This window comes from Wyeomyia smithii, chromosome 3 (assembly GCF_029784165.1).
Source record: "Wyeomyia smithii strain HCP4-BCI-WySm-NY-G18 chromosome 3, ASM2978416v1, whole genome shotgun sequence".
NCBI classification, from domain to species: Eukaryota; Metazoa; Arthropoda; class Insecta; order Diptera; family Culicidae; genus Wyeomyia; species Wyeomyia smithii.
The window spans coordinates 237,983,459-238,006,139 of NC_073696.1; the positions used below are offsets into that span (position 1 = coordinate 237,983,459).

At 37.3% G+C, this 22,681-nt stretch overlaps 1 protein-coding gene across 8 annotated transcripts in view; it reads right to left on the bottom strand.

Moving 5' to 3' along the window:
- LOC129732671 (dipeptidase 1) overlaps positions 1-22,681 on the bottom strand; it is a 649,785-nt gene that overhangs the window by 14,977 nt on the left and 612,127 nt on the right. For all 8 annotated transcript variants that reach the window (XM_055693747.1, XM_055693745.1, XM_055693749.1 and 5 more), the window contains 3 exons: positions 14,902-15,034; positions 14,439-14,836; positions 7,083-7,167 (listed from right to left, as the gene is read on the bottom strand). In XM_055693747.1, coding sequence (XP_055549722.1) covers positions 7,083-7,167; positions 14,439-14,836; positions 14,902-15,034 — 616 coding nt within the window. The remainder of the gene's footprint in view (positions 1-7,082; positions 7,168-14,438; positions 14,837-14,901; positions 15,035-22,681) is intronic.

Genomic DNA, 22,681 nt, shown 5'->3' on the forward strand with positions numbered 1-22,681 from the left:
AATCCTTGTCGGTGAAGTTTACCCGAAAGAATGTCAATAGAAACGGAATCAAAAGCCCCCTTAATGTCCAAGAACGCAGACGCCATTTGTTCTTTACGAGCATACGCCAGCTGAATATCTGTTGAAAGCAACGCAAGACAATCATTCGTCCCTTTGGCACGGCGGAAGCCAATTTGAGTTTCTGATAGTAGACCATTTGATTCGACCCAGTGGACTAAACGACGGAGTATCATTTTTTCCATCAATTTCCGGATACAGGATAGCATTGCAATCGGCCTATAAGAGTTGTGATCAGAAGCTGGTTTCCCTGGTTTTTGGATGGCGATCACCTTCACTTGCCTCCAATCCTGCGGTACAATGTTTTGCTCCAGGAACTTATTGAACAAGTTCAACAAGCGCCTCTTGGCATTGCCGGGTAGATTCTTCAACAAGTTGAATTTGATTCTATCTAATCCAGGCGCGTTATTGTTACAGGACAGGAGGGCAACTGAAAATTCTGCCATCGTAAAAGGTGATTCTATCGCGTCGTGGCCCGGAGACGCATCGCGAACAATATTTTGCTCAGGAACAGAGTCCGGACATACTTTCCTGGCAAAATCAAATATCCACCTACTTGAAGACTCCTCGCTTTCGTTGACCGTTACGCGATTCCGCATTCTTCGGGCTGTGTTCCAAATAGTGCTCATCGATGTTTCCCTCGACGTCTCGTTCACGAACCGACGCCAATATCCACGTTTCTTTGCTTTAGCCAAGCTTTTAAGCTTGGTATCAAGCTCCGAATACCGTAAATAGTCGCCAGATATACCTCCCGTCTGGTAGGCCTTAAACGCGTCGGATCTTTGCGTGTAGACATCGGAGCACTCTTGGTCCCACCACGGATTGGGAGGCCGTTCTTTGATCGTTACGCCGGGATATTTCTTCGTTTGGGCTTGCAACGCGGCGTCGAGAATCAAGCCCGCGAGGAGGTTGTATTCTTCAAGTGGTGAATGATGTTGAATCGACTCGACCGCTTTTGAAATCATTTCCTCGTATAACTTCCAATCGACATTCCGTGTGAGGTCATACGGAATGTCAATTGGTCGCATGCGAATTGACCCGTTAGTAATTGAAATAAGAATAGGCAGATGGTCGCTACCGTGAGGATCGAGGATTACCTTCCATGTGAAATCCAACCGTAGCGACGTCGAACATAAGGATAGATCCAAAGCGCTTGGGCGCGCTGGAGGTTTCGGGATACGTGTCATTTCACCGTTGTTTAAAATAGTCATGTCGAAGTCATCGCAAAGGTTATAGATTAAAGAGGAGCGGTTATCATTGTATGGGGAACCCCAAGCCACGCCATGAGAGTTGAAGTCTCCCAAAATCAAACGTGGCGAGGGAAGAAGTTCTATTAAATCAAAGAGCAGCCGTTGCCCAACCTGTGCTCTGGGGGGAATATATATTGAGGCAATACAAAGCTCTTTACCTTGTATTGTCATTTGACATGCGACAACTTCGATGCCTGGAATCGAGGGGAGGTTAATACGATAGAAAGAATAGCACTTTTTAATCCCTAAAAGTACTCCTCCATATGGGGTGTCTCGATCAAGGCGAATAATATTAAAATCATGGAAGTTGAGATCAATATTTGAAGTAAGCCAAGTTTCACAAAGGGAAAATGCATCGCATTTGTTTTTATTTATCAAAACTTTAAACGAATCAATTTTTGGTAAAATACTTCTACAATTCCACTGTAAGACAGAGATAGAATCCTTCATATACGCAGTTGAATTAGGCATCGAAGGATACAATCGCTGCAAGGAGAGGCCATTGGGCAGTCAACTGCTTCAAAAATGATCTAACTGTTGGGAGGAATGCTGTAAGAAAAATTTTAATTGGATCGGGTACATTGAAAGTTTCAAAAATCCAGTCCACAATGTCAGAAAATTTCACTAATCCAGAGTTTGTTTCATCAACTGGGAGTGTAAAAGGAGCAACTGGGGTTTTAGATGTTCCTGGCAGTGCTGGGAACTCCTTCTGGGACTTTAAATTTGCCAGCCCAGGAGGAGTTTGCTTCGGTTTTTCCGCAGCACTGTTTGGTTTGCTTGTAACTTTCATTTCACTTAGAGAAATCTTAGGACCTTTTCTGGGAAGTTTAGGAGAGGAAATATTTTTCCTCTTTCTAGACTCCCCAGGATTGGCGTAAGATGCTCCCGCTGGTGAATCGTCAGAATCGGTTTCATCAGAGGACAACAGATCGAAGGGGTTCGAAGTAACGGGAGAAGTGGTAACGGTCTTCTTCAGCATGTCAGCGTAGGAACGCTTTGAACGCTCTTTGAGAGACCGTTTTATTTTATCCCTGCGCTGCATGTACACCGCACATGTCGAGAGCTCATGCAGATTTTCTCCGCAGTGAATACACTTTTCAGCGTTAACACTGCAAGAATCTTCCGCATGAGACTCCCCACACTTGCCACAACGTGCCTTATTGCAGCAGTAGGCGGCTGTATGGCCTAACTGCTTGCAATTCAGGCAGTTCATGACGCGGGGCACGTAGAGCCTCACAGGGAGACGAACCCGGTGGATCGAGACGTGGCTTGGTAGTGCAGACCCGGCGAACGTAACTCGAAACGAGTCTGACGGAGTGTATACTGTTTTGCCACCGATGATCGATGCTGACCGCAATTGCTTGCAGTCGAGCACCTTTACTTCGGGACACGTTTTGTTCTTAAAGCACCCTTTGGCACTTTGCAGTATACACTCGACGGACAGACTCGAATCGGTTATGACACCGTCGATCTCCACGTCTCGTGCGGGTATGTAAACGCGATACTCGCGTGTGAAGAGCTCAGAGCAAGCTATATCGTTGGCCTCTTTCAGGTTACCGACCACGATACGGAGCTTGTTAGGCCGGACCTTGGAAATTTCGGTCACGCCCTTGTACTCCTTCGTCAGGTCTTTAGAAATCTGCAAGAGGTTCAACTTTTTCGATTTCGGTCCTGCCTTTGGCCGAAAATAAACAGTATAGCTGCCCTGGGCTCCGTCTGGGTAAAGCCTGGGGCGAGGGGGGACTGAAGAATGAACAGGGGAGGGGGTAACAGAAGGGTCAGGGTCAGAGGGGTTCGGGGATGGTGGCGCGGGAGGCGAGGGATCTACATCCATCGTGCTTAGTCTAGCGCACTAGCGCTGACAAGAACACGTACCTTTTTATTTCTCCCTTCCAGTAAGGTTGGTTGTCCGATCGTTCGAAGTAGCAGCCGTTACAGCCAGCAGCACCAATACAGCAGCACCAAACAGCCACCAGCAGCGAGTCAGGTGTGAGATCACTCCACACAGCGATACAACTCGCTGACACTGATGCCTTCTTCTTTTCCTCGTTTGTGTCTCGTCCACTGCTGTAGCACAATCCAGCCAGCAGCCAAATCGGCTTACGCACCAGCTGGCAGTCACGATGCGAAACAGTTGCACAAAGGCACGACCTTGAACCCGGATTTATTTCACTCGACCAGGCAAACAATGCCAACACTTGTTCACACGTCTTTTGTTTTATACTCTCTCGGACCGATCACCAAACACGTCCAGTACTGATGCGTGTTCGGCACAGAATGACTCCCATTATTTGCTAATATTCGAATAATGTTATTTTTTTATTACAGCGGTTCCCAACCTTTTTTTACCCGCGCACCTTTTGGCGACATTTTTCATATCGATTGTACCCCCTGGCTTGGAATGTTCTCGCACAGTGGGAGAGAGTAGTGGTAGATCATGTTGTGGAAGTCTAGTTAAGGTTTCAAATTGAACAATGGTTTGTTTGATTGCTACTGTCACGTTTTAAGCGCAAGATTTAACAACAAATGAAGTACTTTAAAGAAAAAATTCTTTGTCTGCCATTACTGATTTTTATTCCGCGTACCCCCTGAAGGCTTTCGAGTACCCTTAGGGGTACGCGTACCCCAGGTTGAGCACCGCTGTTTTATTATATCAATTTCTCTGTTTTCGCTTCGATTAAAAATGAGTGAAGTTGGTTTTCCGCTTCTGGGTATCATTCTGATTCAGGAAACCCAACGTTTTGGGTATCTCAGGCTGTTCTAGAATCCGATAGCTTCTATCTAGAAATCTAGAATAGCGTCTGATGCTGCTTTCGATTGAGTGTACATCATCTTGGTTCCGGAAATATTCCGGCTTTGATCAGAAATCGGATGTCGCCATCATGGATTTCGAAATTGTGTCTTGGGTCGAAGTCATGCGTCTGGATAACAGTCTGATTTTTGGAATATCCACGCTGGATGGTGTTTGACTAGTGTAGGTAATTTTCTAGACAACGAAGATTGCCATTTTGCATTTCAAAAAGTTGTCTGGAGTCCCGAAGTCCCTTCGTAAATACTTATGTTAAACGCTTTTCTACAATTTTTTTGCCGTCTCAGATTGATGACATGTGGAGTTAATTCCTGTCATGTGAATCATAATGGAAGAAACCGTTCTCAAGATATTGCGAATGTTTATACTCTTGAGATGACAATTCTGTAAAAATCGTAATACATATAGATATTTTTTGACTTTTAAAATTATCTATTGTAAATCAGCTGAGAAAAAACACAAACGGTGAGTGTTCTCAGCATGAATGATTGCACGTTATCGTGCATAGAATAGAATCTATATTGGTTTAATTGTTGTTCAAAAATGGGTTATAGGAAGAGGCTGTAAAACTTCTCAAATGTATTTACAAATTCACATCAACAACCCTAGTAACAATATTGGTTTTATCAAAGTTTTATAGCGCTTAATACAGCCTAAATAGCGCTATAAAACATTGATAAAACCAGTTTTGATACTTGGGAATTCATAGTTCGTCTTTTCCCAGTAGGGTGGCATACTATGAAAATGTTGTTTTTTTAATTGTTCCGGATAGATTAGGATAATCAATATTTTTATCAATAGATAATCTCGTGATAGTAAGCTGAGCCAATTATTCAATGAGCTGGAATTCGAAGGTCAAATTTCTCATATACATTTGATTAATGAGTCATAATGTAGAAACCTAGCTTTGAAAATTTTTTGAATATCAAAGACCCCTTCTGAAACCCCTAAAGCCTTTTAATCCTAAAACCACCATTTGGCTACGTCATTGATCTGCCTTAATGGGAAAGTGCTTTTTTCTTCCTGTTTAGGATTACCATTTGGAGCCAGAAACGTTGATCTTTTGTGATATTGCCCGGGTGTCTGCAGCATTCTGCATTTCCATTATTAGTAATAAGTAAGTGAGTAAGGGATAGGCTCATTATTTATCCGTACTTTTGTGTATGCTTCGCCCCTCCTTTTACGTTTACTGTTCTTCGATACCAATTACCAGGCTTTGTTCCTTCTGTTAAGTTTCGCCACTTTCAAGTCCTTGATTTTTTTTATTCTGTGTCCTTTTCTTCCCCAATAGAAAAGTTACATGCCTATTTTTGAAAAATATTTTCGTCCAAAAAATATCCAATATCATAAGTTCAAACTGCAACCCTGACTTCGATTCAAGGTGGGCAGAATTTGTAACCGATTACCCTCCCGAAAGAAGACTACCACGTGTACACACCGGATGGTTTGGAATTGCAATTAATCTTACACTGGCGTATTTTTTTCCATTCAACTAATTCCTATACGGTCTCTGAAGTTTGTCTTCTTTCAGCTTTTCGAACGACGGAAACCCGGCGCGAGAAGGAATGACTTTTTTCTTTCATTCTTCGCTTCGATGAGGCACGTTTCGTTTTTTATGTGTGTGTATAGAACAGATCAAACAGTTTCGGGATGTAACACTCAGTTCGACGGAGGGAAGAAAAACCTTTCACAGGTTTGATTTACATACCGACGCATACACATAAACAACATTTCGAAACTCAACATGAGAAGGGCTGACGGTCGTACGTGTACACTTTCGCTACACGCTAGGGTTCGAACTATTGGCAAAAAACTGAGTGATAGCGATGTCTATGCCCTGGAGGGCTGGGAAATGAGATTGGCCTGAATTAACCCACGTCTGTCTCAAGTTAGAGCGAGAAGCGACTTAAAAAAAAAATGCCAATCATGATAACATTAGCTATGCGCATTTTTTTGCGTTTTGTCAGAAAATATTCAACCCATGAAGACCTTAAGCTCAGAGCGTGCATCAGAAGATTTATTTGCCGAATTTTTGGCATTTTTCGATCTCATGGTAAACCTATGACCGCTTTTCCAGCATTACATTTTTAGTTGAAGCGAACGAATCATGTCTGAGAAAAAATCTTCGTAGTACATACTTCGAAAGCATATTTTCATTAAGCAATGATTCTGTTCGAAGACAACAGCAGTTGCTGCATTGTTATCATCATAATCATCATCATCACCGATAAAGTAGTTCAAAATTGCATTTCCAAGACTCTCCTGCACTGGCAGCCAGGACGAAGAAAGCTGGCTGCATACCACAACAGCAAAATAGCAACACAATATTAAATTCCTTCCGACTGGATCTACTTTAATAAAAATAAACAACCGGCTGATAGCTCGAGCCATACCGAGCCATCGTAAGCCAATATTCACGCGTCAATCGACAACGGAAAACCATCGGATTGCTTGGCAATGGTGGCGATGCTTCTCCGTTCGACCAGCGTCGAAAGATTTACGGGAGAAGATGAAGAATATGTTTTAGCTTTCAAATTGATTTAAATAGTTTAACAGTATCCTCTTCACCTAACTAATTTATAGACAGCTAAAGCTAAAAATCATTCTACCGCTCTTAAGCACATTCGGTAAAACGATGTTACTTGCAGCGTCGTCATTGGTTTGGGCCGATCAGTGACCAATGCTTCGTAAGATAACATGCTGAAGGCGACATCAGCACCAGTCGTACTGAAAAACCCCATCAAGAAAAGGTGGCTTTTCTTGTAAGAGCGACTTTGCCGCACAGTAGGGAGAGGTGAGGGGGTCGACCGGTTCCAATCAAAAATGAAAGTCTGCAGGCGGATCTTGGAGCTGAACAATCCGTTCGAAGCATGTTTCTACGGCGCGTACAGGCGCGGCGGAATTGGGAACGCAAACAGTGCAGGAGGGCTCACCGATGGAGAAAATTTAATATAAATTAAACTTACCGACAACATCCTTGAGGGTTGCCTTCTCGCCACAACTAACGAAATGTGGGTAGAAAGCAACCATGACCAGGCCACCATTGGCAGACTGCGTGCGCCAGAGGAATCAGGGCAGCCGAGGGGTTGAATGCAGATGTGGTTTTACCAGTCCGGTCGGGTCCAGTTATTGAAGCATCGGGAACGGGACCACACGTGCAGACATACACACACACGGTGTGGTGTTACCATACCGAAGAAGATGTTGTGTTGAGTCATGACCAACCAGCCGTTAGTGTTGTGTTCGATGATGTTGACCAGCATGATGTTGATGGTGCATTGTGTTGTCAGTAAGGCGGAAAATGGGAAAAGAGAAAGTTTTGCATTAATTCTTACCGCATCGTACCATATTAGCCTACGGGTATGTGTATGTTTCCTTGTGACTATAAACTCTTCTGTAGCTGTGGAGGGGACTCTTTTCCATCGCTATTAAAAACCACCAACTGATGCGGACATCGGAGGACTCTATCAGTCCGATCAACTGACGTCCGGAACGGACCGGACGGCTGGAGGAAGAGTTCTACCAATATTAATTATTTTCTTGTTTTTCTTCAATCAGCGTCTGCTCAATTTGTCTTTCGAAAGCAGACTGGTGTTGTGGCAAGTTGTCAATACTTTTGCGGTACCTACGAGGTGCTTGCTGTTCAGCTGTGATAATATTATTGAAAACAGCAAACTTGGTTGTGCAAAGTTTTCAAATAAAAGTTATCAAAAATAAACTTCTTTTTAGGGCGAAATTTATTTTATTGAACTAAGTTCTGGTGTATGCCAAAAAAAAGTTCCATGATTATGAATGGGAGAAGAAAATGAATGAATATCTTATATAAAAATTGTATGCAAGTTAAAACGTATTTGATTTCGATCTCCGACCGCCAGAAACTGCAGTTTCGAAATCTGATTCTTTATTCGATTTGTTTTTCGAATTCTAATTCTTGATTTTCGATTTCGAAATTTGGATTTTTAAATTTCATTTGTTTTTTTTTCATTTGATTTTCAAATGTGCTATTTTTGATTTTCATGTTTTGAATTTCAATTTTCCATCTTTGGTTTTTAACTTTCAATAATTGAATTGAAACATCAATCTTTGGACATGTGACTTTAATTTTGAGACTTGAGAATTATAACTTTAGAATATAAACTTTGAACTTCAGGCTTTAGACTCTAGACTTGAGACTTTTGACTAGAGACTTTAGGCTTCAGACTATAGACTTCCGACTTTCGACTTTTGACTTTAGACTTTAGACTTTGGACTTGAGATATTAGACTTAAGACTTCATATTTTAGACTTAAGAATTTAGACTTAAGACTTTCGACTTTGGACTTTAGATTTTAGGTTTTAGACTTTGGACTATAGGCTTTAGATATAGGACTTCTGACTTTAGATTTTAGACTTCTGACTTTTAATTTTAAATTTTAGACTTTGGACTTGAGATTTTAGACCTAAGACTTAAGACTTCAGATTTCAGACTAAAGACTATAGACTTTAGACTTAAGATTTTTACTTAAGACTTCGGACTTTGAACATTAGACCTTAGACTTTGGACTTTAGACTTAAGACTTAAGACTTTAAACTTTACACTTTGGACTTTAGACTTTAGACTTTCGACTTTCGACTTAAGACTTAGTACTTTCGAAGTCAGATTTCAGACTTAAGATCAGCGATGAAACCTATGCACCATATCATCATTTTATTATGGGTTGACAGGATTCAAGTTTAGTTGCGGTCTGTACACTTAATGAAGTGCACATGTGTTGAATAAACGACGATTGCATCATATTCGTTTCCTTTTCATCACTGCTTTAAGCCATAGGCTATAGATTTAAGACTTCAGACTTTAGACGTTAGACTTTAGACTTTAGACTTTAGACTTTAGACTTTAGACTTTAGACTTTAGACTTTAGACGTTAGACTTTCGACTTTCGACTTAAGACTTTAGACTTTAGACTCTAGACTTTAGACTTTAGAATATACACTTTAGGTTTTAGATTTTAGAGCGTAGGTACTATACTTTTGACTTCTAAATTTCAATTTTTGATATTTTACTCTCACTTTTGATTTTGAGTTTTGACAGTTGATGTTTGATTATTGTATTTAATATTTTGACTCTTCATTTGCGACTTCTGAATTTAAAATATTGATTTATGATTTCGATTATTGACATACAACTCATCACTTTGTTTTTCTTTTTTTTTGTGAGTTTTGACTTTAACTTTTTTTAACTTTTGACTATTGATTTTTTGATATTTATCTAATAATTCTTTACTTCTAACTTTTGTGTAGTGACTCTTGAATTTTGAATTTTGAGATTTGATTTGTGACTTTTGTCTTCTGATTTATTATTTTTAAATTCTTTGGCTTATAAGATTTTATTTTCAAAGTTTACATTTTTTTTTTAATTTCTTGACTTTCTAACATTTTTTTGAGGTCTAGGTCAAAATTCATAATTTTTGACAATTTGGAATTTAAAATTCTGCAATTTTTCAATATGAATTTTTGACTTCCTAATGTTGATTGTCAACTTTCGTTTTTCGTCTTTTAACTTTTGAATTTTGATATTGGCTTTTAAACTTCTATGTTTTCACTTCTAACTTCTGACTTTCAACTTCTAGCTTCTTATTTCTAACTTCTAGCTTTTAACTTCTACCTTCTAAAATCTAACTCCCAACATCTTAATGCTTATTTCTAACTTCTGACTCCTAACTTCTAACTTCTAACTTTTAACTTCCAACTTCTAACTTCTAAATTCTAACTTCTAACTTCTAACTTCGAACTTCTTACTTCTAACTTCTAATATCTAACTTCTAACTTCTAACTTCTAACTTCTAACTTCCAACTTCTTAATTCTTATTTATAACTTCTGACTTCTAACTTTTAACTTCCAACTTCTAATTTCCAAAATCTAACTTCTAACTTCTAACTTCTTACTTCTAACTTCTAACATCTAACTTCTAACTTCTAACCTTCAACTTCTAACTTCTAACATCTAACTTCTAACTTCTAACTTCTAACATCTAACTTCTAACTTCTAACTTCTAACCTCTAACTTCTAACTTCTAACTTCTAACATCTAACTTCTAACTTCTAACTTCTAGCTTCTAACTTCTAACTTCTAACTTCTAACTTCTAACTTCTAACTTCTAACTTCTAACTTCTAACTTCTAACTTCTAACTTCTAGCTTAAAACTTCAAACTTTTATTTTCCAAATTCTAACTTCCAAAATCTAACTTCTAACTTCCAAAATCTAACTTCTAACTTCCAAAATCTAACTTCTAACTTCTGACTCCTAACTTTTAACATCTAACTTTCAACTTCCAACCTAACTTCCAAAATCTAACTTCTAACTTCTAACTTCTAACCTTCAACTTCTAACTTCTAACTTCTAACTTCTAACTTCTAACTTCTAACTTCTAACTTCTAACTTCTAACTTCTAACTTCTAACTTCTAACTTCTAACTTCTAACTTCTAACTTCTAACTTCTAACTTCTAACTTCTAACTTCTGATTTATAACTTCCAAATTCTTATTTTTAACTTCTGGCTTCTAATTTTTAACTTCTATTATTTAACTTCCAACTTATAAATTCCAAATTCTAGCTTTTAACTTTTAACTTCTAACTTCTGACTTCTAACTTCTAACTTCTAACTTCTAACTTCAAACTTCAAACTTCTAACTTCTAACTTCTAACTTCTAACTTCTAACTTCTAACTTCTAACTTCTAACTTCTAACTTCTAACTTCTAACTTCTTACTTCTAACTTCTAACTTCTAACTTCTAATTTCTAACTTCTAACCTCTAACTTCTAACAACTAACTTCTAACTTCTAACTTCTAACCTTCAACTTCTTATTTTTTATTTCTTACTTCTGACTCCTAACTTTCACTTCTCATTTTTTAAATTTTACTTTTAACATATTTCCTTTTACTTTTAACTTTTCACTTTTTACTTTTTACTTTTTACTTTTTACTTTTTACTTTTTACTTTTTACTTTTTACTTTTTACTTTTTACTTTTTACTTTTTACTTTTTACTTTTTACTTTTTACTTTTTACTTTTTACTTTTTACTTTTTACTTTTTACTTTTTACTTTTTACTTTTTACTTTTTACTTTTTACTTTTTACTTTTTACTTTTTACTTTTTACTTTTTACTTTTTACTTTTTACTTTTTACTTTTTACTTTTTACTTTTTACTTTTTACTTTTTACTTTTTACTTTTTACTTTTTACTTTTTACTTTTTACTTTTTACTTTTTACTTTTTACTTTTTACTTTTTACTTTTTACTTTTTACTTTTTACTTTTTACTTTTTACTTTTTACTTTTTACTTTTTACTTTTTACTTTTTACTTTTTACTTTTTACTTTTTACTTTTTACTTTTTACTTTTTACTTTTTACTTTTTACTTTTTACTTTTTACTTTTTACTTTTTACTTTTTACTTTTTACTTTTTACTTTTTACTTTTTACTTTTTACTTTTTACTTGTTACTTTTTACTTTTTACTTTTTACTTTTTACTTTTTACTTTTTACTTTTTACTTTTTACTTTTTACTTTTTACTTTTTACTTTTTACTTTTTACTTTTTACTTTTTACTTTTTACTCCTTACTTTTTACTTTTTACTTTTTACTTTTTACTTTTTACTTTTTACTTTTTACTTTTTACTTTTTACTTTTTACTTTTTACTTTTTACTTTTTACTCCTCACTTTTTACTTTTTACGTTTTACTCTTTACTTTTTACTCTTTACTTATTACTTTTTACTTTTTACTTTTTACATTTTACTTTTTACTTATTATTTTTTACTTTTTACTTATTACTTTTAATTTTCAACTTTTTACTTTTTACTTTTTACTTTTCACTTTTTACTTGTTACTTTTTACTTTTTACTTTTTACTTTTTACTTTTTACTTTTTACTTTTTACTTTTTACTTTTTACTTTTTACTTTTTACTTTTTACTTTTTACTTTTTACTTTTTACTTTTTACTTTTTACTTTTTACTTTTTACTTTTTACTTTTTACTTTTTACTTTTTACTTTTTACTTTTTACTTTTTACTTTTTACTTTTTACTTTTTACTTTTTACTTTTTACTTTTAACTTTTAAATTTTTACTTTTTACTTTTTACTTTTTACTTTTTACTTTTTACTTTTTACTTTTTACTTTTTACTTTTTACTTTTTACTTTTTACTTTTTACTTTTTACTTTTTACTTTTTACTTTTTACTTTTTACTTTTTACTTTTTACTTTTTACTTTTTACCTTTTACTTATTGCTTTTTACTTTTCACTTTTTACTTTTTACTTTTTACTTTTTACTTTTTACTTTTTACTTATTACTTGTTACTTTTTACTTTTTACTTTTTACTTTTTACTTTTTACTTTTTACTTTTTACTTTTTACTTTTTACTTTTTACCTCTTACTTTTTACTTTTTACTTTTTACTTTTTACTTTTTACTTTTTACTTTTTACTTTTTACTTTTCACTTTTTACTTTTTACTTTTAACTTTTTAATTTTTACTTTTTGTATTGAACATTGACTTTTGATTTTGACTTTTGACCTTCAACTCTGCACAATTAGATTTGAACTTTTATCTTTTGAAATAGGAATGACTAACTTGATTTCCGATTTTCGCCTTTTGACTTTAATTTTTGTCTGTCTTTGAAGTGTAACCTTGGCTTTAACTTATGGGTTGACCTCTGACTTTCATTAGATTTTTACCTCTTTTCCTTCAAATCTGATCTTTTAACTGTTATGTTTTAGTTTTAAGCTCATGAATTTTGACTTTCGACTCCTGATTAACTCTGATAGAATTTTTTGTTTTTTTCTTTGTATTCGATTTTTGACTGTTGAATTTTTCCTTTTGATTCATGACAAAACTGTTTACGATTAAGTTTCTGCTGATTTTTTTTTTTAGTTTTAAAACTGCAGTTCTGACATTTGATCGTTTCATTTCAACTGTAGACTTTTTTTTTCTTTTTTACTTATGACACTTTGACTTTTGAATTTTGACTTTTGATTTTCGATTTTTCACTTACGACTTTTAAATATCGTCTGTTGCCTTTTTATCGCTCGGGTTCTCACTTTTAACTTGATTTTTGATTTTAGAATTGTGAGTTTTGAAGAGTCGACCTCTTCATTTAATTTTAATAGAATTTTTGTTTCTGACATTTGGATTCTGACTGTTGAGTTGTAACCTTTGATTTATGACTTTTCGCTTCAACCCTCTAGTGCCCAAGACCGTCATTTGGCGGGCTTCAGTCAAACCTCTAAAAAGCTTCAATAAATACTTAAAAACTGTTTATAATGATTCATATTGATTTTACCGAAGCCCGTCTAGAAATTAACTTGGGCACTAGAGGGTTAAATTTGTCGATTCCGGCATATGGTTAATTTTCTGACTTTCGACTTTTTGCTATTTAATTTCGGTTTTTTATTTATGTCATGCGATATTTTATTTGGTTCGTGTTGACTTTTTGTCATTTGTTTTTCAGTTCTTGATAATTTGTTTCTGACGGTCAAAACCGTTGAATTTGTTTTTTGATTGGGTAATGACAGATTTGACTTTTGATGTCTAACTTTTTGATTTTTGAATTTCGGCTTTCGACTTCTAAAATTTGTCTTCTAACTTTAAACTTTCTTTTTTAGATATGTGATTTTCGAAATCTGGAAGTGGAATTTAGATTATTTTCTTTCGACTAATATTTTTTTTTTTCATTTTTTATTCAATTATATATTTGGCTTTTGTTTTTTTTTGTTTGACTTCTAGTTTTTTTATTTTGCCTGTTTCGTTTGACTTTTAGTTTTTGCTTTTATTTCTTCACTTTTGACTTTTTTCTTGTATGTTGATTTTTTTTTTTTGCAATCTTTGACTTTTGCATTTTTATTTTGATTTTTTAACTTATGTCTCTTAATTTTAGATTTTAGACTTTTGATTTTTTAATTTTGATTGAAATTTTCGCTTTCGACTTATATTTTTGAAATGTTTTCTTTTTACTCTTGGCATTTGGTTTCTCCTTGCAGACTTTTGTTGGATTTCTGACTGTTGACTAATGGTAATTGATTTTTGAGTTGTTATTGTTGGCTGTTACAATAGCACACATGTAGTAGAAATATACCGAGAATCATGTTATCTTTTTCGCGTCATTATTGACTTTTGTTTTTTGACTTTTACTTTTTCAATTATATTTTGGACCAAGATCCAAAAGAAGTTGGAGTGTCTTCTCGAATCATTTAAAACCTATGTAGAAAAATATTTGTCTTGGAGAGAACCTAAACAGTACTGAATAGAAGAGTGTGCAATATTAGCACTCCAAAATCGGCCACTCACCAATCGCTTCAGCACGTGATCCGGTACATTCCGCGAGCTGTTGCAGATGGCGTGAGCCGACGAATGAGAGAAGATGACGGGTGCCTTGGAGGTGGCCAGCGCATCCAGCATCGTTGGCACCGACACGTGCGATAGATCGACGATCATCCCGAGCCGGTTCATCTCGGTGACCACCAGTGTGCCGAAGTGCGACAGGCCCCCGATGTGGGGAACCCGGCCCGGTTCATCAACTTTGCAGCAGTCGGCCCACGGTGTGTTGCAGGTGTGCGTTAGCGTCAGATAGCGGGCCCCAAGCTGGTAGAAGGTCCGCAGTACCCCCAGACTGGTACCGATCGAGTGGCCACCCTCGATGCCGATCAGGCTGGCCAGTTTGCCGGAGCGGTGGCTTTCCGCAATGCCTGCCCGAAGCGAAGAAAATTGTTCAGATTCCGGTTGCGATTCAATTAAACCCTTGATTACTTACCGTCGGCTGTCGTCACAAGAGCCATATGCTGCGGGTACAGATTCACTAATCTGCGTATTAAGTCTATCTGTTCTAGCGTTAACTGTACGGCGTCTAGGTGCTGCGAGGAACACGGTGCATATGCTGACCAGAACTGGAACGAGAGAGAGAGAGAGAGAGAGAGAGAGAGAGAGAGACAGAGAGAAAAGCGCATCATCAGCTGCCGCATCGTACATTGTAGTAGGGTTTGGGGAACAACCGGTTTGACTGGAAATCACGGACGGGTCGTAAATTATGCGACAGCCCCGACTGGACCGGGTGCTTTGGGCGCTGCTACCAGTGCTGCTGCGGTATGAAATAAAAGGGATGATGACGTGATTTACGCGCGAGACCCATCCCCGCAGGCCTAAGCATCTATGGTAGCAGTCAGTACAGAACAGGCAGCTTACTGGTGCAGCCCTTGGAGGCTAACCAGAAGCTAGTACAGCGGTAGTTGCCACTTTCCAGCATAGAATGCTGGTTAACGAAGATCATAAAACAAATAAAGTAGCAATAACAAAGTGTCTTTGCACTGTTGTTCGGTTGGCTGCCGTTGAGGATAGATTTTTTTTGCAGGATGCGGTGGATTGAATGAAAGATGAAAGTGGTGTATGATGAGCGTTGGGCTATGCATACATAAGATATTTTGTAGCGAGGCAAGACAAAAAAAAAACGACAACAACATTATATCCCGTGTTGTACATCGTCTGATGGCAAGCTTCACAAATTAAAACATTCCCGGCAGAAGAAATCTTTTTCGTTATCCATTTCATTAGGAAGCTCCGCATTCCACAAGAGTTTATCACAACAAAGGCTCTTCTGCGATGGCTAGGTCCAAAATGACAATGGCACGGAATTTAATAATGGATGCTTCGATGCGCCGTTATGCGTCCTGCAAGACACAGCTTCTTAGTTTATTGACATCGGTTGTTTACTAGAGCAGCCCGGTGTCGTCAGTGGCGATCCACTTCGCTAATGAAGATGAAATGCTACACATCACAGTACGCGAGGAATACTACGAGTAGCGACGAAGGACACATTATGAGTGTACCCACAGACAAAGAAAAAACTGGAAGACAATGGCTGCGGACGCATACAAAGGTTTTAGGAGGGGATACATTGCAACCAACTGTTTGATGCTTAGCTGCGGGTGGCCATAGGCTTATATTTTCTTCAAAGCAGTTTAAGAATTATAGGAAGAAAAGTTACTCTTGAAGTATAATTCTTCGAAAATAATGTGTGGCAACATTATTAGTCTGATTATTAAAAAAAACTCATCATCAACAATTGTGCGCATTATCAATGTTTTAATGTCGTTTTTTTGCTATATAACATGTAACGTAAGGCTAACTAATTTTCAATAAAGTTCTCTTCTACTGTCACTATGTATTTATTTTTGATATGATAGCGTATGTGCTTCAAATACCCAAACTTTGAATATCATGTTAATAATACCATTCCTCCTTCAAACGTCAGCGTGTATTTGACTCTGAATTATGTCACAATTATGCAGGGGGAAAATTTTGCGACCGCATATTCGAAAAGTCTCCCAACCACACGTAACCAAAACTCAGTGCGGAATGCGACAGACCACATTGATTGCACTCGTTAAACCCCTAATCATCCAGTCATTCCAATGCTCCAGCGCATTCCAAAGAAGCCGTTTTTTCCTTTTTTTTCTGAAGAAGGTATTTTTCGCAGCACCCAAAGCGAATAGTAGCCAAAAATTTTTTCCGCTTTCGCAATGCACTGTCCATGTGGATGGGATACTTTACGACTGCTCCGTTTTTTGTCGGAGAGATTTCATTTTACACATTTCTCGTCCCTCTGAGTCCCTGGCGCTGGGAGTTTAAAATATGTGAAATACTCCTATGCTCATCGTACATTTTTTAGCTTCTTACAATCGAATTAAAACGACTGCGTTATTGCTTTAACTTATGCGTCGTAATAACAGGCGAGGATCGTCAATCCGGCACATCAAATTTCCTTATTATTTTTCGAGTGCCTTCTAAACAAAAAAAAAAAAAACCAGCCTCTTGCATAGGAATTCTCAACTTCCTACGGCTTCTGCGGAGCTACTCATGCGGTATTTTCTTTTGATTTTCACGAAGTACAAATATGAAAGTGCTCCACCCGCGCCTGAACTGCCATCGTCAAGGACTCGCTTTGGACGCCCACTTCCAAGCCTGCATCCGCCATTTCCGGCACATACCATCAGCAGAGCTGTAAAATGCCGGCCCAGATGGAAAGCCCGTAAATGTGAAAAAAGTGAAAATGAATGTCTAGCTTACGAACGAGCTCACGAAATCACACAGAGTTTTCGCACACAGCAAAAAGCATTAAGCGACGAGAGAGAGAAAAAAAAACGAAGGATGGTTCTGGCGGACAGAGGTCCCGCGCCGACTTCGTTACCATCAGTCGTTGCTAAATCATATCTCTTTATTTGTCTTCACGACATTCGAAGGCGAACCATCCCTCCGGGGCTACGGCAACGGCTGGCCGGGATGATGAAGTTACAGATTGCGAGAAGTAACAGCAAAGTAGCGACTGACAGAAGGGTGAGTTTTCATTATGATTTCGACTGTCACTATGTACGCACCCACCCACACCCACTGCCGCACTTTGGTACTCCAGTAACGGGGGGCGATAGGTAGGACAAACCGGTCGAGAAAAGTCGTTTTGATTTTTTTCCCAACCGCTGCTGGCACCGGATAGGCCGAAAACGAACTGAAATAAAATGCTTTCTCGGAAATGGAAAGGTCCCAGATGACGAATGTGAGTGTTATCAGGGGAAGATATTGTTCGGTGCGTAGTCATCTTCTCTGCCCGGCAGTGTACGCGTCTTGTGAACCACGTAAAAGTACGTAGGCTACATCCAGCAAAGGACGTGATTGGTGTTGAAATAAACCAATTCCAATGGGTGAGTATTTCCAGTATCGACGAGATTCAAAGCATTCGCTTAATTATTTTTAACGTATAACTAAGCCTGTTTAATGAGAACTCATTTGTGCGCAAATCTGTTTAAATTCTGGCAATCAGAGATTGGTACTGAAATGAACCAATTTCAGTGGGTGAATACTTTCAGTATCGACAAGATTAAAAGCATTCGTTTAATTATTCCTTTGTTACTAAGCCTGTTTAATGGGAGCTCGTTTGCGCTCAAATCTGCTTAACTCTTACAACGCTATTTTGTGCGCTGCCGATTTTAAAGAAATTGATTTCTCATTTAAAATGAATCTGCTTGGCTAGGTGTATTCAAACTTTACTTAACAAAAAGGCGGCGCTACATTCTCTATGTTTTGGTCATAGAAGTACAGAGGTAAAATTGTCCAGACCTGTCTATCTTAATGATTTTCAATTGATTAGTATAGAGCAAGTAAACTAATTATTCATTGAAATGTACGTAAATAAACAAAGGTTTTTTTTTAAATCGATCTGATTTCGCAACTTATTGGTGCTGAGATTTTGGATTGAATATATTCGAGATCCGGATATTAGCTATTCAGATATCTGAAATTCTCCATACGATGCTAAACATGAGAGCTGCGATTACCTTTGGCATTCAACTTCAAATATTCTTGGTCAGAATATTTATTCATATTTTTGTCAAACCCGATCAAATAATACGTAATGCGAAACATGGTTTTATTCTCATGCCCCCATTCCCGCATAACAAATTGTAATATGCGACGTTCATGGGATACGAAATATAATTACGATTAGAGTTCAAATGAAAATATCTGACATTGCTCGTTCAATACGCGCTAGTGTAGCAAGCATCGGAAAGTTTCGCGTGTAAGTCTGTTGTACGTAAATTTCGTTTCGTTGAGATTTGGATAGTGAAATAAAGCGAGTGTAAATAAATTTTGCTTAATATCTCTGTATTAAATTTAGAGAAAGTAGTTAAAAGTGGGTAAAAGATTCTTAGTATTAGTATGACAATGCGTCCAATTTCATTTGGGAAATTAAGGTTTTCGATTCATCAAGCCAGGCTGCATTTAGTCAACGATGTGCTGCACATACTCTTCAATTAACTATAAATAAAGTTGTAGGTGTTAGAGAATGCAGTGTGTTGATTAAAGCATGCTGTGCAGTTGTAGGTTTCTTTCGAAATTTGTATACATATTCGAATAATTGCGTTAGAATCCTACTAGAGTGCCTTGATTTACCAGAAAGACGCCTCCAATAAAGATGCACTGCACGATGGGATTCAATATTTTACATATGAGAACGTTTCTCCGAATTTCGTACAGGAATAGCAACTGCGCTAGGAGACCGAAAAATGTTCCACTCTAATATAGCTGCAAAATTAGAGTTTTGTAAGCATGGTTGGGTATCGATTAAATTACTTGTTGGGCTTTTGCGTACTCTTCAACAACCAATATCATCTTTACGGACAGTCTCAGTTCTATTGAGGCTCTCCGACCGATGAAGGATGTAAGGCACTCTCCGTATTTCCTGGGGAAAATACGGGAACATCTGAGTGCTTTATCCGAAAAATCTTCTCAGATTACCTTAGTGTGGGTCCCTTCTCATTGTTCCATTCCGGGCAATGAGAAAGCGGACACTTTGGCTAAGGTGGGCGCAACAAACGGTGATATTTATAACAGGCCAATTGCCTACAATGAATTTTTAAAATTTTCACGTCAGAGTACACTTGTCAACTGGCAGGCCTCGTGGGATAAGGGAGAACTGGGGAGGTGGCTACACAGCATCATCCCCAAGGTTTCCACCAAACCTTGGTTTCGGGGGTTGGATGTAGGACGAGATTTCATTCGCATGATGTCTCGGATTATGTCCAACCACTACGGGCTAGATGCACATCTCTTGCGTATTGGGCTGGCGAGCAGTAATCATTGCGTTTGTGGATTGGAGTATCAAGACATTGAACACGTGGTTTGGGTGTGTGCTAAATTCTGCGGCGCCAGATCTCTATTTTTGGATACCCTCAGGGCCCGAGGAATACAGCCCTATGTGCCAGTTCGTGATATTCTCGCTCAGCGAAACTTGCCATACATGCTACATGTTTATAGCTACTTGAAGAGCATCAAGGTGCCAATTTAACAGCGAAAAAAAAATCATGTTAGTTTTAGTATTAGATTTAGTTTCAGCTCGTAGTCGGCAGCGAGGGTACAGAATTTGCCTTTAGATTATAAGATTGTCTAAACCATAAGGCATTAGATTTAATTGGCTCCGTAAAACATTAATTTGTATTGTGCCGTATCAAATAAATGTTGTGTGAACAAAAAAAAAAAAAAACAACCAATATCAATATTATGCTCAGACATTGCAATCACTATTATAAGCTTAGTTTGACCGATAATGCCCAAGTTAAGCACTCGACATCAGAAGATTAGAGAGCAAGACAAAGTCATGATAGAGAGTGTTAAATCCCAATAAATTCCTGGAATTTTGAAGCGGTACATACAGTCAGGTTTTTTTACACTGGGGATGCATACCTCGTAAAAAAAATCGCGGTTATTCGAAAATCCACGTGAAAATTGCGTTAATTCGAAAGACCGCGTAAAGTAAACCACTAAGAAAGGCTTTAGAAAAAACCCGGGACACTCTACGACCAGTATTGAAAATTATTCTTTTTGGCGGTAATTCCGGTACTTTTGGAGGGCGGAGGATTTCTTCTACTGAATAAATACTAAGACGTTGTTTGTTTTCAACCCGCGTTAGTTCGAAAATCCGCGTTAATTAAAAAATCCGCCTAAAATATCTGACTGTATACAGAAATAAAAAAAAACGGAATAGAATAACACTGATTCAACAAAATGAAAAAAAAAACCAAGCAAAAAAGAGGTTGCCCTTGGCTCAAATATTTTTTGCTGAAAGGACTATAGCTTTTCAGCCATTCTTGTGGATTATGGAGCCCCTAGTGCAGAAGAGCGGCAGAGTAATTGTTCTCCGGGCTCGTTGCTTCCATGTTGGCTTATGGAAAAACTTATTTAAGTCTCTGTTGAAATTAATTCAATGAGACATTTTTCCAAAATTATGTATAATTCATCACAGTACGGAAATAGAACTCAAATTTATCCGTTGTTGAGAAATAGTGTGAATATATTCATAGGATATTTAGTAATGAATCACTAGTCCGCATCTTTAGTTTAGTTTGAGGGGTTAAATCTATAAACAAAATTTTTTTTTCGCCATTTATGTTTATTGGCCTAAATCATGCTAAAACAATCCAAGAATCAAAATTCATATCGCCCAAGTACAGATCTAAACTCAAAGTTCGTTTAAATCAATTTTTATCGAACAACTTTTATACTCCAAAATTACATTTCTCGTTTAATTTGGCGATGCTAGTTTTTCTTTTTATTTCGAGGCTTTGTAAACTAGCAGAAGTTACCTACGATCGTTATCGTGTTTAAATTTGAAGTATAGACATCTCTGCATCAAATTTCGACCGTTATAGCGTTTATACAGAACGTGTTTACTCACAATTTCCCTTTGTTTAGTCGATCAGCCGTTCCTGTTGTGTACATTCTTTGTTTGAGTTTTTCTATACTTTTTAACTGTGAGTTATATTCAAAAGTACTTAAATATGAGTGACAAGTTTGAGTTTTGCGTGGGATCGGGCGCCAACTGTGTCAAAGTCGCTAAGCACCGCATGTCCGACATCGCGAAAGAGGCTAGGCGCAGCCATACATCAGATGACAAAAAGGAAGAAGTGGAAAATAAAACTCAGGAAGGACAACTTTACGGCGCAGGGATAGCTGACTGAAGGTAAAAAAATTATTAGGGGCTTTGTTATTGCGATTCTTAAGATTTATAGCATTTTGAAACTTTCAACGCGTTTTTCTCAAAACCACGTTTTCTAAATCGGCGAGCAGTAGAACTGAAAAAGTTTACTTCCGATTGACTTGAATTTTAACTGTAGCTTCTTCATTAGATTATCTAGTGAAGTACACACGATTTAAGCGATTGATTAACAACAACTAAAGTTATAAACAATAAAAGTCGGTTTTTGTCGAAACAGAACTTTTTTCTTCAAACCGTCGCCATTTTGCGAAGAAAAATTCTAAAAATATAATCATGTGTACTAAATTTTTGTTTTGGTTATAGGTGGAGTTGGGCACGACTTCTACTGCTCACCGCGGAACAACTTAAAAAAAAAGCGGTTCGCGGTAATTGCTGCACAGCCGCCATTTTGTAACAAAAATAGTAATAAAAATATTTTTTTAACTCTGCAAGAGTTGCTCAATCCAATGATATATTATTTATATACCTTACTTCTCAAATGTACTGTAAAAAAATCAATCATGAAAATAGCCTTGCTCTGCTTTCCCAGTCAAGTAACAACATATACTGTCATATATTTTGCGAAAAATGCTCCGTCTCAAGTCAAAGAAAAATCACACACAATCGCATATGTTGCACATGTTAGGCCTCTGCTAGGCTGAATGCCAACGCGAGCGATCGGGCGAGATTCTTGTCGTAGGTAAATAAACAGCCGTAAGTAGAGCTGTTCATTAACCTACGGCAAAAATCTCGCCCCAACGTTCGTCTTGGCGTTCAGCCTGGCAGAGGCCTTACAAGTTTCTTCAATCTCCAATTCATCCGGTGTACGTGTATTACTTCGCTCGTTGTATGCATACGGAGTAGCAAGAAAATATGACAAGAGCTGCCAAGCAGCATTTTCCCCGTCATAGAGTATGCAAACGTTGACGATTTCAAAGACTTGAAATACGCCTAAAAATGACATCACGATCTGTAAACTGCGTTAGAGAAAAACGAGAACATTCGCTTTTTT